The sequence below is a fragment of the Heliangelus exortis genome, chromosome Z, assembly GCF_036169615.1.
Source record: "Heliangelus exortis chromosome Z, bHelExo1.hap1, whole genome shotgun sequence".
Lineage (NCBI taxonomy): Eukaryota > Metazoa > Chordata > Aves > Apodiformes > Trochilidae > Heliangelus > Heliangelus exortis.
The window spans coordinates 72,084,982-72,099,979 of NC_092454.1; the positions used below are offsets into that span (position 1 = coordinate 72,084,982).

At 39.0% G+C, this 14,998-nt stretch overlaps 1 protein-coding gene across 9 annotated transcripts in view; it reads right to left on the reverse strand.

The window, feature by feature from the left end:
- The window catches only part of ARB2A (ARB2 cotranscriptional regulator A), a 278,294-nt gene that overhangs the window by 213,150 nt on the left and 50,146 nt on the right, over positions 1-14,998 (reverse strand). For all 9 annotated transcript variants that reach the window (XM_071731897.1, XM_071731893.1, XM_071731899.1 and 6 more), the window contains exon 5: positions 6,787-6,852. In XM_071731897.1, coding sequence (XP_071587998.1) covers positions 6,787-6,852 — 66 coding nt within the window. The remainder of the gene's footprint in view (positions 1-6,786; positions 6,853-14,998) is intronic.

A 14,998-nucleotide genomic window follows, 5' to 3' on the forward strand; every position in this document is an offset into this window, starting at 1 on the left:
ACACTCATGCAAGAAGTTCTAACCCAACTTTCTGGTATTGGAAGGTTGCTCTAAGGTCACCTGGGAGCCTCCTCTTCTCCAGGCTGAGCCACCCCAACTTCCTCAGCCTGGCTTCACTGGGAAGGTCTTCTTAATTACTCTTAGTTCATGAAAAATTAATTCAGGAGCCATGTCCAGACTTCTTGTAGTACGAGTCCTACCTGATATTTTTCTCATTAACTCAACAAGACTCCTTGAACAAAAGGAATTCCTGTCTGGAAGGATGATCACATCTCTCTCGTGGTTCTGCCATAGTGCTGAGGAGCATCTCATGTGCCTCAGTTTCCACTTTCTACACCAGGAAATGTGCTCACCTTCTCTCACACTTCATGTGAAAATAGGAAACATGGGGAAAAAATAAATTCTACTGAAAAGTGTTCAGAATATGTGGTACAACAGCACTGGGGACAGAGTCAGACCATGTTGCTGCTTCCTAAGTATTGATACTGATTAAAATTTGATACATTAAAATTTACCATGGCTTAGGTTAAAAGTCAGACAACACTCCATTTTTGAAAGTATGTGGCAAGATGTAATTCACTTTTGCACATAAATTGGATACTTATGATACCATAATGGAGACAAAGCATTGTGAACCTGTATTTCAGACAAAGATACAAATTAGCTGTAAATTTTAGTACTTACAACCTAAATTTTTGCTTTGTATTAGGGAATAAACTTTATAACCATATATATATGGCTTTATATATATAAATATATAACTAGTTCACACTTCTGCCAATACATTCACTTCTAAAAGTTAAAAATATCTACCAATTTTATGAAAGATAACTCTTCATTCTCCTCCCTAGATTAACCACATTTGGAAAGCTTTCTTCAAGCTGATTTATCTTCAAACAGTACTCATTCATTAGATCAAGCTTTCACTGAAGAAAGCACATAAAGGTCACTCCTGTGCACAACCTTAGTTTATTGACAAATCAACCTAGAACACCATCTAGACACACTGAATCTGTATAAAATAATCTATATTTATTAGCTACTTTCTCTTCTGGTTCTACTCATGAACACTTATTTCTGATTCTTTATTTAAACAGAAATCAAATAATTTCAGCAAAATTCTGAACTTCAGATGGTTTAATTTAACAATTTGATTCAACATCACTATTCACACGCAACAATAATCTTCCAATAACATGTGGATAGAAAACCCAAGGCAATCTAAACTCTGATGATAATTTACTGTTCAAAAGTACTGTTTAAAGCTAAACTTCCTTTTCTCAGGTTTATTTTTCCAGCATGCAACTATACCCTAAGGTTTACAGATGAGTGCAGCTGTTGTGAATCCACTGAATTATGCACTCTACGTGCATTGGGACATTCTTTAGGCTTTCAAATGGTATTTTTCTGTACAGGTTCTGTCTCAAATGAGCTATCACATCATACACTGGTACCAGCCTATAGCATATTTCAGCAACAAATTAGTTAGTATTTTACATAGTTGATATCAACACATAGGGTAAGATCAAACATGAAATCTAATCTTACTGCTGCCACAACATTACAACTCAGTTTTCCATTCTTGGTCATTATTAACCCAAGGTGCACGAGACCTGCCCAGGCTCTAGGGGTTCTCTTTATCCTGTGCACTGGAAGTTTTAAAAATTCAAAACTGAATGTTAAATTTTTAAAGGGAAAAAAATTCCACCCTTTTTTTTTTTTTTTTTTCTTATTCCAGTTAAGAATCCCAATACAAATTATGAGCCTCCAGGCAAGTGAAACAGGTGTAACTTGTGACTGGAGGAAAGAACATGGCAAAGAAATGGAACTGAAACTGAAAAGACTCGAAAAGATTGTGAGAATTATGAGCAGCTGGTGGAGAGAGAAAACTGCTCATTTGCTTTGCAATATAAGGAAGTCTTCTGTTACATGGTTCTACATAAAGCTTGCTAACCACTTATGTTACAGTCTTCACAATATTGAATATCCTGACTTATCATTTTTCACTCAAAATTTTAAAAAATGAAAACTGCTGATCGATACTACAAGCAGCTAATTAGCATTTGGTGATTACCACAACTAACAACACATACAGAAAACTAGGGAAGTTTTTAGGAAAAAAAAAGTACTGACTGACAAAATGGCAAAAAGAAACATGCAGTGGAGATAAGTGACCATTGCTTCTCAGACAAAATATTCTTGGCTGTCTCTTAGATCAAGAGAACCACTGGATGGAGTTTTACCCATTGAAGTAGAAGAGTAAAGCCTGGGTAAGTTAGAAGATTCTGAAAAGTGACACCTTTCAGTGCCACAGAAAATAAAACATTAGTAATTATTTAAACTTCCATCCCAGGCCTTCCCAGAAGCTGTTAAAGATGCATTTAATTCAGAAGCACCCTCTATTTGTCCTCAACAGCAAAAGAACAGCAAAGATCAATCACTGATTATGCCATTAAAAATGGGAGAAATACAAAGACTTCATCTGGATAAAAAAAATGTGGTCTTCTTTATATTCATAATCTAACCTTCAATGGAGCACAAAATGAGAAATTTGAAAGAAATAATTGAACAGCTTCTCCCTGAATATGAGTCTATTCATTTAAACTTTCAAGTCCAGCAATATATGTTGAATATTAGGAGAACTCCAATACTTCCCAGTAACAATAATGCAGTTTGCATCACGGCCTCTCTGTGTAGGTAAAAACGTCCAGATTTATGTTTTGTTAGAGATGTGGACACAATAAAACAATGAGCAACTTTTCCTGATTGCCAGACTGCTATTGCTTTCATGTTTGCAAAGAAATTTACAAACTGTTGTGTCCAAAACTGAAGCTGCCACCTGGAAAACCTTATTTTCCTGGGAAACAGGAAAATAAGGACAGCGAGTTGTACTTTGCACACCAGGTTGAAACTAAGATGAGAGAACATGAAATGCTGTCTTCCTAAATCTTTGAAGCATAGCATTTTCATACACTACTAAAATCATGCTGGAAAAAAAAAAAAAAAAAAAAAAGAAAGAAAGAAAAAAAAAAAAGGTACTCCACTTAGCACAGTCCTAAGGCACACTTCATACATTCAAACATCATTACACTGTAAGGCCTCTGAGGCCAATACACCAACTTTCTAACCACCTGTGATGAAGTTCAGAAAAAGTGTGTTTTTGTATTCACCTCTAAAATGTTCATTTAATAAGGTCACATTTGTAAGAAGAGCCATCCTGGTCAGATCAAAGACCCAGGGTCCTCTTCCTGACAAACGGCAGATTGCTTAGGGGAACAGTACAAGAACAGAATGGTTTATAGAGTGATTCTTCCCTGGTCTTACCAACCAATAATTTTGGACCCTCCTGAGCCAGAGTTTATAACTGGAGAAGCATGCACAATAGTTCAATGCACCTATCCCACCTTTGCATTGTCAAATGGGTTTTTTGAATGTATTTATACTTTTTCTCCTTGATAGTATTCTCTGGCAATGAGTTCCACAATATAATTGGGACATATATGAAATAGTACTGCCTCTCTTTCAGTAGAGATCTCCTGCCTGATAATTTAAACTTGATGCCCCTTAGCTTCTCTATTATGAAAAAAGCAAAAACCCATTCCCTATTCATCTTCTCTTCACCTTTCATGATTCTGTAGATTTGTCATATTCCTTCCTCAGTCATCTATTTTCCAAGCTGAAGAATCTTTGTCTAATCTTTCTTTTCCTGAAAAGCATTTCATGCCTGTGATCATCCTTGTAACCCTCCTCTGTGTTTTTTTAAATTTTTCATATGCTTTTTTGATAAAGTGTCCAGGCTCCATGCAGTGTTGAAGATGGGGGGGGCTCACATAATGAGTGGAATGATGATGTTTTTCTGTTTTGTTCTCAACACCTCATAATTCCTAACATCCTATTTGCTATGAGGGCTTTTGACTGCCATTGAGCACTAACTGATGTTCTCAGAGAGTTATTCACAGTCATTCCAAGCTCTTTCCTGAGTTGTAATACTTCATTTAGAGGCCACCATTGTGTTTACAGAGTCAGCTTATTTTCCCCATAATTTCACATTTACCAGAATTGAATCTCATGTCATTTTGTCAGCACTCATTAAGCATCATGAAAAAATTTCCCCAAGTCATCACCATCAGTTTTACATTTAAGTATTCTAAATAATGTCAGAAAAAAACCAGCAAAGTCTGTTAGCTTATATTAATTCATTTGTTTCCTCATATTCACATCTCTGCCAGTGCAGGCCTTAATAGCACTGCACTGGCAACTACTTATTTAATCTGTAAAACATGAATACCATATTTTCTTTTAACCAATTATTAACTCACAGGGGCACTCCCTTCTGCATTGCTTTGACATGGCAGTGGCTTTTTTAAAAGCATTTGGTCATCTTGCTGGAAATCTGTGTGCTCCTTGACTGACAAGAACTTCCATTTTCTTGTATTTTCTCATGCCTTCAATGAATTCTAATAGTTTTTTTTTAAAAAGATACCTGTATTGACTTCTCCCCCCAGTATATTATTTCCTCCTGGTACACAAGAATCACTATGAAACATTCCTGGATGCCTTCCAAGACCATCACATTTACTCTTTTTCCATCCCTCTGATGAAAGCAGATGATTACAGCACTAAGCTGCATACTCGTTAGCTTTACATTTGGGTCCTTATAGCATCCTGGGCTTAAAAACCATCTCATCCTGAAATTTGATTATTGTATTACGTATCAATTTGTTCCAAGATCTCCTCTACTTACACGTGGAATTACAGACAGTCAGTATTATATCCTGCTTATAAAAAAATTATTAATATTCAAGTGAGAAAATTGGACAAGTAACATTGAAAATTACCATTTTTCATTTGAGCTGAGGATTATTTTTGCATGCAGCTCACCTATTACAGACCCATCAGCTCTCTTTCATTATTAGCCTTCACAGCTGTAACAAGCTCCTCAAATTCAGTTTTGGGTGATCTCACTGTGATTTTAGATGCTAATTTCCAGCATTTATACTCTTCTATTTTCCTCACTTGCACAGGACTTACTTTTGCTTCAAGTTTTTTTACTACTTCTCTTAGCCTCCTTTACTAGTTTAAACTAGGTTTCTTTGTATTGTTACTTGGGAGTCTATCAGTGGTGATTTAAAGACAGACTTTGTAAAGATCTAATTTATCACCCTCTATATACATTTTTCATATCCCCCTTCACAATCTATTTTTGACTGTTCTCTGTGTAACAGTGATTACTGGAGAGTGGTGCTCATACCCAATGCCAGATTTCCCACACTGCTCACAATTAAACTGCTGCCATGTATTTTCTGAGCTCTTATTTTGCTCCAGAACACCAGCAGATTATGAAGCTTTGCACAGAATACATCTGAGAACAGCTTAAATGCAGACAAACCACATTGGTACACCAGTGCTTCCTATGTAACTGATAAACAAGAGTAAACACATATTAATTCAACAGTAGAAGTCAGCCAAGGACACCCTTCTCCCAAGCCAGACACCCAAATTTTGGGGTTGTGCATCACCCAGGTGACAGAGGTGATGGAGGAGCTGCAACACCTACCCCAGCTTTTTAATTTTCTGAAGCTAAGGGATCAGCCTCAGCACTGCACTGCTAACAGGCATGTTGCTTGTTAAAAAAGACATTCAAATAAACTTCTACAGCCCCAAAATCCAGGCAATTGACAGTTTACAAATGACACCTTCCTGGTTTGGCAGAGAGAATGTCTCATGGCTGGAGAAAGTCTCTCTCCAAGCTTTTCCTGTCTGGAACATGGAAGCATTCCTTTGAGCAAGACTTCCCCAGTAAATAAAATTAGCAGTGCACAGAAGTGATGGAGACCATGAACAGCCCTGCACCAAGCATCTGCTTGGACCAGAACCCAATCCTCTTCTCTGACTGGGAGAGCTGCTACTCTCCCTCCTAATGCTCCATAAATTTCTTGGCACAGCTCCTTCTGTTCCAGCTAGAAAAAGTTTGCCCAGGAAACCCTGAGTAGTTTGAGGGGGTTATGAAAGCATCCCCCAAAAAACATCACTTATGGAATGGAAATGGGAGCTGCAAAACATAATAGAACCTTTAAAAAAAAAAAAAAAAAAGGGAATTTTTGCTTCCTTAGCCCAAAGGGGACTGGATGACAACAGCAGCAATGCAGAAGTTTCTCAGAGACCCTAAGAATCCTTTATGATTCTGATGGAAAACCCACACAGTGATGTCACACCAGTCTCCCCCCTACACTCTGCACTGTGAAGTATAAAAACACTTGAAACATATCATGGTATCACTTCTATTAACAAACACTTTCATACTTATTCACTTGGGAGTGGCTCCACCACTGAAAGGCTGGTCAAGTATTTTCACTAAACAGCAGCATCTTATAATATGCCCACGTTATGACTTAGAGGAAAAGTACATTTTAGAAAAAGAAAAGTTTTCTGAAATGCAATTTGAGCTTATTCCTCCACCTGCAAAGGCACATTTGTTCTCTACATCCAGCTGCTGAGATTTCAAAACAGTCACGAATGCTTTTCAAAACGTTTCCTCCATCAAAAATACCACATATTGAAAATTCTGGTATCTGGTAAAGCAAAGGAGGCTCAGCTGGAGAAATCAAACACATGGGAAGTCAGGTGGAACCAAGTCTCTGCATGAGGAGACAGTGTCCTGAGACAATGGCCTGCTCAAAGTCTTGGCACATTTTGTATTTATTTGAATACTAGGTTGCAGGCTCTTCTTTTTTTCAGATCCAAAGAACCAATGTCTTTGGGAAAGAAAAAAATAAACATACTTACTGGAAGAGTTACTTTCTTCAAGTGGCACTCCTTTTGCAGTAGTTCATAAACATATTTAGTAATGATCTGAAAGGAAAAAAAAAAAAAAGATAAAAAGAAATGTGAACAGTTGTTAAACCACTTATAGTAATGACATATCCAGTCACAGACCACTTAAAGGCTAGTTGGTAGAACTTCTAAGCACTTGTATATGTCTTGCCACTTATCTAAATTATTTACTATACCACTAATTGTAGAACTCAGAGCTTTACACCAAAAGGTCCTCTCTGTCCCTCAGAAAAGGCTGCTTGCCAGTACAAAGAAATTGTAACTGTACCTGTGTATCCATCACGTGCTGGTGTGTGAATAATTATGTGCCTCAAAATGAAGGATTATAACCAATTAATATATACTCAGGGGTATAAGAAAGGCTCTCTTTGGCAAAGGAATACTTTAAAAGCATTTTTTTCCATAAGCAGGACTCCTGAAACCCTCTCCCCTGAAGGTTCCCTTCATGAGCTACATGGACAGCAGATCTTTAGTCACCCTCAGCACAAGTTGCCTTCCCATTTCCATTCACTGAGCAGGGGAGGGGATGGGTCAAAGGTTTCTAAGCAGAAGAAAACCCCTGAAAGATTCCCCACTATGGGAGAATTTAAGTTTCTTGTCTCCATGTAAAAATAAAATTGATATTTTAGACCTGAAAAAAAACGAATTATTTCAAAGAGCAACAAAAAAAAAAAATACCAACCTAGCTGCACTGACAGACTTGCTCTCTCAAATGTAACCAAGTTATTCAAACTTCAAAAGCTTGTCCATTATCAAATGGTTTTTCACCCTATACATTCTAAGAAAAATGGAGATGCAGATGTAAGAACTTCCTAACTATTATTAATTTGGGAATTACGCTGAGGAACAAACTAAAGTGATTTGTCCATAAAGGGCTGTAAAAATGTTTGAGAAGGAACTGCCTAGTGGTTTGAGGAGTTGGGGGGGGAAAAAAAATTAAAAATTAAATTAAAAAGTAAATTAAAAAGTAAATTAAAAATTAAAAATCAAAGAGCAACATAAGTGCTCATTAAGAGTCTCAAATGGTGCTTACCTTTCTTTTAATATTTGGTGAACTAAGTTTAAAGTCCAGATAGGACAAGATTTAAGTCCCAAAATATTAATCCAAGAATACCTGGGTACCAGCCCACCTAGAATTCCTTAGTCCAACCCCTCATGGCCACAATTACAGCCATCTGAACCCACATCACATTAAAGCACAACAGAAATGTCACTGTAACAAAGCTCTCAAGCTCATGGCATCTTAACAGCACACAGTGAACTCAGCAAGTAGGAGCCAGGGTATCATAAACTTCAAGTTTAATTTTCCAAATGTGCAACCAGCAAATAAAGTTTCAATGAAGTCCGAAAATTTTTATTATGTACACGTGAGCAAACACAATATCCAAACCTTTGGAACACATTTGAACAAATTAGAGGTACTGATGAAAGCTAATTAAAAAAATCTTGGCGTGTGCCTCTCCCTTCTTCTCACAGAACCCCAAAATAATCTTTATTGGGATTATGTGAACTCTTTGCTGCCCTGCTCAAATACGTTTATTGATAGAGTTATGTTCAAAAAACTTTATGGTTTTAAAGAAAATCAGTCCTCCTGAACATTACTATCTACAGGGAAACTGCACTTGGAGAAGGAATTTAGCTGTGAGCGATGAGTTGATTTAAGATATGTTTATCCCCAAAGCAGTATGTCAGGAACATGCATACAGTGTAATTTTACCTCCAGGGCCAAACTTTCTATGGTTCACCGAAATCAGATCCAGTGTAATGCCAACAAGCAAAGCAGTTAAGTTCCTGCAGTCTCAGATGCTGATGGTGTACAGATATTAAGATGAGTATAATGATAATATGGCCGCAAACACAGAAATTTTATTTTTCACTCTAGATTCAGGCACCATCAAAACCACTAAAAGAACACTTGGAAGAGAAAAGAACTGCAGTGAAGAAAATACATTTTAGACACCGCTTGTAAAAAAATCTACCCCTTTTTTGCAGCTATGTGTTTGTATCTATTTCTTATATTTTCTCTCACCTTATTTAGTCTGTAATGTCTTCAGGGCATAAGTAAACCTTTACTCATTTTTTCCACAGCCTGGCTCAGTCTCTTAACTGGCTCTTCATGCACCTTGCTAACACAATAAAATAAGTGATATAAGCCTTAAAAGTGGGACTTAATTCAGTAGAGCACACTGCTATACAAAGACTTAACCTAATGAATGCTTTTAATAAGAATAACATGAAGAATTATATAGTGGGCTGGAATGCAAAGTGTGAGATGATGAACCTGAGGCAGCTCAGCAGATGCCCACCAGACCTGGATGTCTCCACATCCCAGAGAGATCTGTGGAAAAATTGCCCTAAAGTACCCAGAATATATGGGACAACACGTGGGGGTTTGTGGCAGCAGATCAACAAGTTCAGGAATGTCCTAGCACTGCCAGCTTTAAAGGATGGAAGATGACACACAAGATTTCTTGAATTAGCATTAAACCCCCAAATTTCCCAGATCTGAAAACATCAACAGAACAGGTTTCCTGCACTTAACATGGATGTGCCTGGGAATTCTAGCAGAATCCTGCCCTACTTTGGAGTATGCCTGCAAATACTGAGAATGATACAAATCCAACATTACTTTGGGAATGTTAGGCTTTTAATTACTTCTTTTCATTTTGTGGCTGATCTGTAATTCTGAAAAAAAAAAAAACAACTTTTAAAATACCTTTTGCATAGCCATTAAGGAGAGAAAGGAACTGTGCTTTTTTATTTATGGAGCATTAATCCTATTACAAATCTAGACAATTTTAATAGCCAGAACTTCTTTGAGTAGTAGTATCAGCCTATGTATGCAAGTATTTTACCTTTAAAATTTGAAAACTGTTGCATGATGTTGAAAAGTCCTGTATGATTTCTTAGATGTGACTTCTTGAGTAGATATGGTTGCACTCTATGAACCTTCCCAGACTAATTTTTGGTCATATGGTTGCTCACAACTTCAGCCCTTTAGTGGCTGAGGCTTCTCAATCCAAACCAGTGTCATTGAGTCATGCAGAACCATCAGGTAACAAATTGTCCTGCACAAGACAAAATCCAGCACTTGCTAGAGAGCCCTGCTCATGAATTTGTTCTAACTTTATATATATTTATATTATATTATTATATTTATGCCCATATTATGTTGCCAGCACCAGAAGCAGCATTCTGCACTGTAATTCCAGGCAACAAATGATGTTGCTGGTGAGGAGTCAGCACCATAAGATGGGAAAGGAAAAAAACCAGGGCTTGCCTAAAGTGGGTGAAATTAATGGCCTGAAGAGTGGAGGAAAAAATAGTAGATCTGTCTGTCTCATATGAGGCACTTGGAACTTCATCCCCATTTTGCAGTTATCTCTGTTCATCTAATTTCAAGTGTGGTTTACCAGGAAAACACATCCCAAGTAGGATAAGTACCTGATCTAAGCACTATAAAGTTATTTCTATTGCCTGCTCTGAGAAATAGAGAAAAAAAAAACCAAAAAAAACCCCCAAAACAATACAAAATTTCCATGCCTGTCATTACCTATTCTGATAGCAAAGGAGAAATCCTCTCCAACCACAAAATAAAGGACTTTTTAGCCTAAAATTTCCATCCCTGCAAAAAAAGGTCATATACAAACTTTGGGATGGGAGGAACTTTCTTCCCAACACAAAGTGGTTCTCTTGGGAAGGAAACCAAATATCTTATACCTCAATTTGCTCCCAGTGAACTTAGAAGCTCGTGTCTTGCTTTCCACAAGCTTGAAGATCTGCCACCCTAAATGAAGTCACAGCTTTTCTTACTTTTGTTGGACTAGAAGAATTCCTATAATAAAGGCAGAATGATAAGAGCAGGGACAGCTGAGTGGCACATGTCCTGTACACTAAAAACAGTGGATTATCCTGGGCACATTAAAACCACAAGTACCTAATCTCTGCTACCATCTTCTGATAGCAGTTTTCTTTCAGGTACTGTAGGTAAGGCTGACACTGGTAACACATAAAATTCAGGAGACCCAGACTTCAGTGCTCGTAACTGCCCTTCCAGAGGAGCCAGAAACACACAGTCTTCTGACTTACTTTGGATATTAATGGTGTGGATACCTCCAGAGGTACCTTTTCAAAGTGCTAGTGGCCCCAAAAATGACACAGAAGAGAGAAGAGAGAGGAGAGAGGGGAGAGGAGAGAGAAGAGAGAAGAGAGAAGAGAGAAGAGAGAAGAGGGAAGAGAGAAGAGAGAAGAGAGAGGAGAGAGGGGAGAGGAGAGAGAAGAGAGAAGAGAGAAGAGAGAAGAGAGAAGAGGGAAGAGGGAAGAGGGAAGAGGGAAGAGGGAAGAGGGAAGAGGGAAGAGGGAAGACACAGAAGAGAGAGGAGAGAGGAGAGAGGGGAGAGGAGAGAGAAGAGAGAAGAGAGAAGAGAGAAGAGAGAAGAGAGAAGAGAGAAGAGGGAAGAGGGAAGAGGGAAGAGGGAAGAGGGAAGAGGGAAGAGGGAAGAGGGAAGAGGGAAGAGGGAAGAGAGAAGAGGGAAGAGGGAAGAGGGAAGAGGGAAGAGGGAAGAGGGAAGAGAGAAGAGGGAAGAGAGAAGAGAGAAGAGAGAAGAGAGAAGAGAGAAGAGAGAGAGAAGAAAGAAGAGAGAAGAGAGAAAGAAGAGAGAAGAGAGAAGAGAGAAGAGAGAAGAGAGAAGAGAGAAGAGAGAAGAGAGAAGAGAGAGAGAAGAAAGAAGAGAGAAGAGAGAAAGAAGAGAGAAAGAAGAGGAGAGAAGAGGAGAGAAGAGGAGAGAAGAGAGAAAAGAGAGAAAAGAGAAGGTTCTGGGGAGACCTTAGAGCACCTTCCAGTGCCTGAAGGGGCTCCAGGAAAGCTCGGGAAGGAACTTGGGACAAGAGCCTGGAGGGATGGGATGAGGGGGAAGGGTTTGCAGTTGCAAGAGGGGAGACTGAGGAATTCTCAGGGAGAAATAATTTGTTGTCAGGCTGGTGAGACCCTGGCCCAGGCTGCCCAGAGAAACTGTGGCTGCCCCATCCCTAGAAACACCCAAGGTCAGGTAGGACGGGGCTCTGAGCAACCTGATATAGTGCAAGAGGTCCCTGCCTGTGTCAGGGGGTGTTGGACTAGATGATTTAGAATCACAGGATGCCTTGTGTTGCAAGGGAACTTTCAGTTATATTGTTCACATACAGGACCTACGTAGAGACTGTTTTCAATTACCAAAAAATACTGGAAAGATTCTGTTGGCAGCATAATTTGCAAGATCTTTGCAATACATCCTGAATCCAGGTGATCAAAAGATCAATACCTGCATGCGGCTATGAGAAGAGAAATTAAAGACTAAGAGCCACAGAGACAGCATGTTTAAAGCTAGAAAGAAACTACTGAAGCCTATATATTATGGTAAATGAAGACAAATACCAGAGACCCTTCAATGCACTAAGGATCAGAGGTCTTCAGACAGCAAAAGTCTGTCCACAAAGGAAGAGGGCAACTCCGAAATAATTCAGTTTAAAATAATACAACTCCCATTTGAGTCTGCAAGAAACTGAAAGGACATATCAAAAATGTCATGAACCAGCCTCGCATCCATGAGGAAGAGCAGACCCCACTGCAGCAGCTGACCCACTGGTGAACTTTTCCATAACAGAGATATCCAGGTACACAGACAGCAGACCACAACTCAGCGACTTGTTTCATAACACCTACATCCTAATCCAGAGGAGCTGCTTCAGCACATACCACATCAGAACCATGCTGTGATGCAGTGAAGTGCACTGAGCCTTGCTTGTTGAGTTCCCCCCCTGCTGTGCTTTACAACCCAAGCCCTCTGAATTGTCTTTCACCCCCTGAGCATGATCCCACCTTCAAACCCAGCCATGGGTAACTTTACCCACCACCACGCTACAGACACGAACAGAACAACCGTGAACTGGATGTGGAGGGGAAAAAGGAAAAAAAAAAAAAAAAAGACAAAAACTAAACTACACAAACCTACAAAAACTTTTCTGTAGACTGAATTACCTGAAAAAAAAAAAACCAACACAAAGCATATTAAAGAAATTACATGGGCTGGTGTGATTCGTGTCCTTTCACTCCTAAACCAGCACCTATCAGGGATCACTGGGAATGGTTACCACTCAATGTGAGCTCATGGATTCACAGCAGGTGTGAGGATCCCTTTGGTGGATGCAAACCACAAAGTCTCTTTGAAGACAGTGACACACCATGTGCCCCTCTCCTTTCCCATATATGCATCCCTCATGGCCAAAACCCCAGCAACCCTGCCAAATAGTGGGTGTATGGTTAACATCTCACAGAATCACCACAGCTGGAAAAGACCTCTAAGATAACCATACCCAACTGTCAGTGATCCCCAACCCCACTATAGCATGTCCTGAAATGCCTCATCTACATGGTTTTTAAATATTTACAGGGATGGTGACTCCACCAACTCCCTGGGGAGGCCATTCCAATGCCTAAAATTAGAGATTATACGAAAAAAAAAAAAAAAGAACCAAAGGATAAAGCACATGCAAGCAGCTGATGTTACAGCCACTCACATGGCAGAGGATGGATTACAAGAATAAAGCATAGTTAACAGCCTGTTAACCTAAATTGTCCACACCATTGCCTGCTCCTATACACTCCTAGCACATTTCTGGGGAAAAAGGATATGGAGCAAGTCACCAGTTAAATCTATTCTTCTGGTGGACCAGACCCAGCTGGATGCATCTGAGATTTCCCACCTCATGCTCCTCATTCACAGGTACTCAAAACACAAACACAACCCCATCAGTGTTATTACTACTCCTGTTACCACTTTTCACTACTCCAAGGACTAAATGTGAATGGAGACAGAACTACTCTCTCAGTGTTAACTGAAGCTGTTTCCCATCAGGAGTGAGATGTCTTGGCAATGATGTGCTTAGTTAGTGGAAAGGAGGCTTCTGCCTCTGAAGATGTCAGCTAAGGAAAAAACACTCCTTAAACACCCTATCAGGTCACTTGTTTTCATTAGTTTCTAAATACAGTCCTCAAAGCACATGGAAGTCCAGAGAGTAAGAATCTAATGGCAAAAAATGTGTTGCAGGCTTTTATTAGTGGCCAGTTGTTTTTTTTTTAACTATATTGATACATCTAAAATTAAGATTTGCTAATAAAACACAGGTGTGATAGCACTTTCCTTCTTGCTTGAACTCCTGGGTTGGTTTTTTTTTAAAAGCCACATCAGAAAAAGGGTTAGTACATTATTAGTGTCATTAGTGTCAGTAGTTTAATATTGCTTATTAGCTTTATGAGTTAACTTTAATCTCACTTTAATTGCCTATATACGCATGATAGAGGAAAAAAAAGGAACAATTGCAATAAGAAATATATATTAAAAAGACCTGCTCAGAAATCAATCACTGAAGTCTGACCACCCTCTACCTTCCAGAGTAACTCACTCAGATTTAATCTGCTATACTTTGAGTTGAAGAAAAACAAAAGACCACAATCAACCTCATTTGCCTTTGTGTCCCTTTTTTCCTAAAGTAGCATGATTGGACTTCACACAGGACATGGAAAGATTCACTGCAAACTCCCCAGACCTCTAAAATGCTCCCAACTATCCATTCAGACCCAACATCACAAATTATAACCTCCTGAATCTATTTTTGTCAATAAATGGATCTCTCACGGGCAGAGAAAGGACACTGTTTTCAAATCATTTGAATTCAGCCTGAAAGCTGAGGCCCCTCAGCACTACTGGTATTTTCTAAGAACTTCCAGGCAGTGTACACAGGTTAGAGCTTTTATCAGTAATCTTAAAAACAAACAAGCATAAACCACTAGCAGCAATGCCATTATGAGAAATGGATTTTCCTGTTCTGCAAGATTTGTCTCCTGGCTGCAGATAAGCCTTTAAAGCAAAAAGATAAAACAAGCATGAGAAGGAAGCAATCCTCACAACATACAGCAGTCTAGCCACAACTTTTTCCTCTTTGCAGTGTAGGAGCAACAACATTCAGTGAAAAAAAAATGCAAAATGAATTCCAACTGACTGCCCTGAGGCAAATCTCAAGTGGTGGGACTGACCCGAGGCTTGCTACCACAGCCTTGGCTGAATGAGCTTTATTTTGACCCTCAAGTGACAAACCTGCCAAAAAGTAACAATGAGAGATGCAAAGG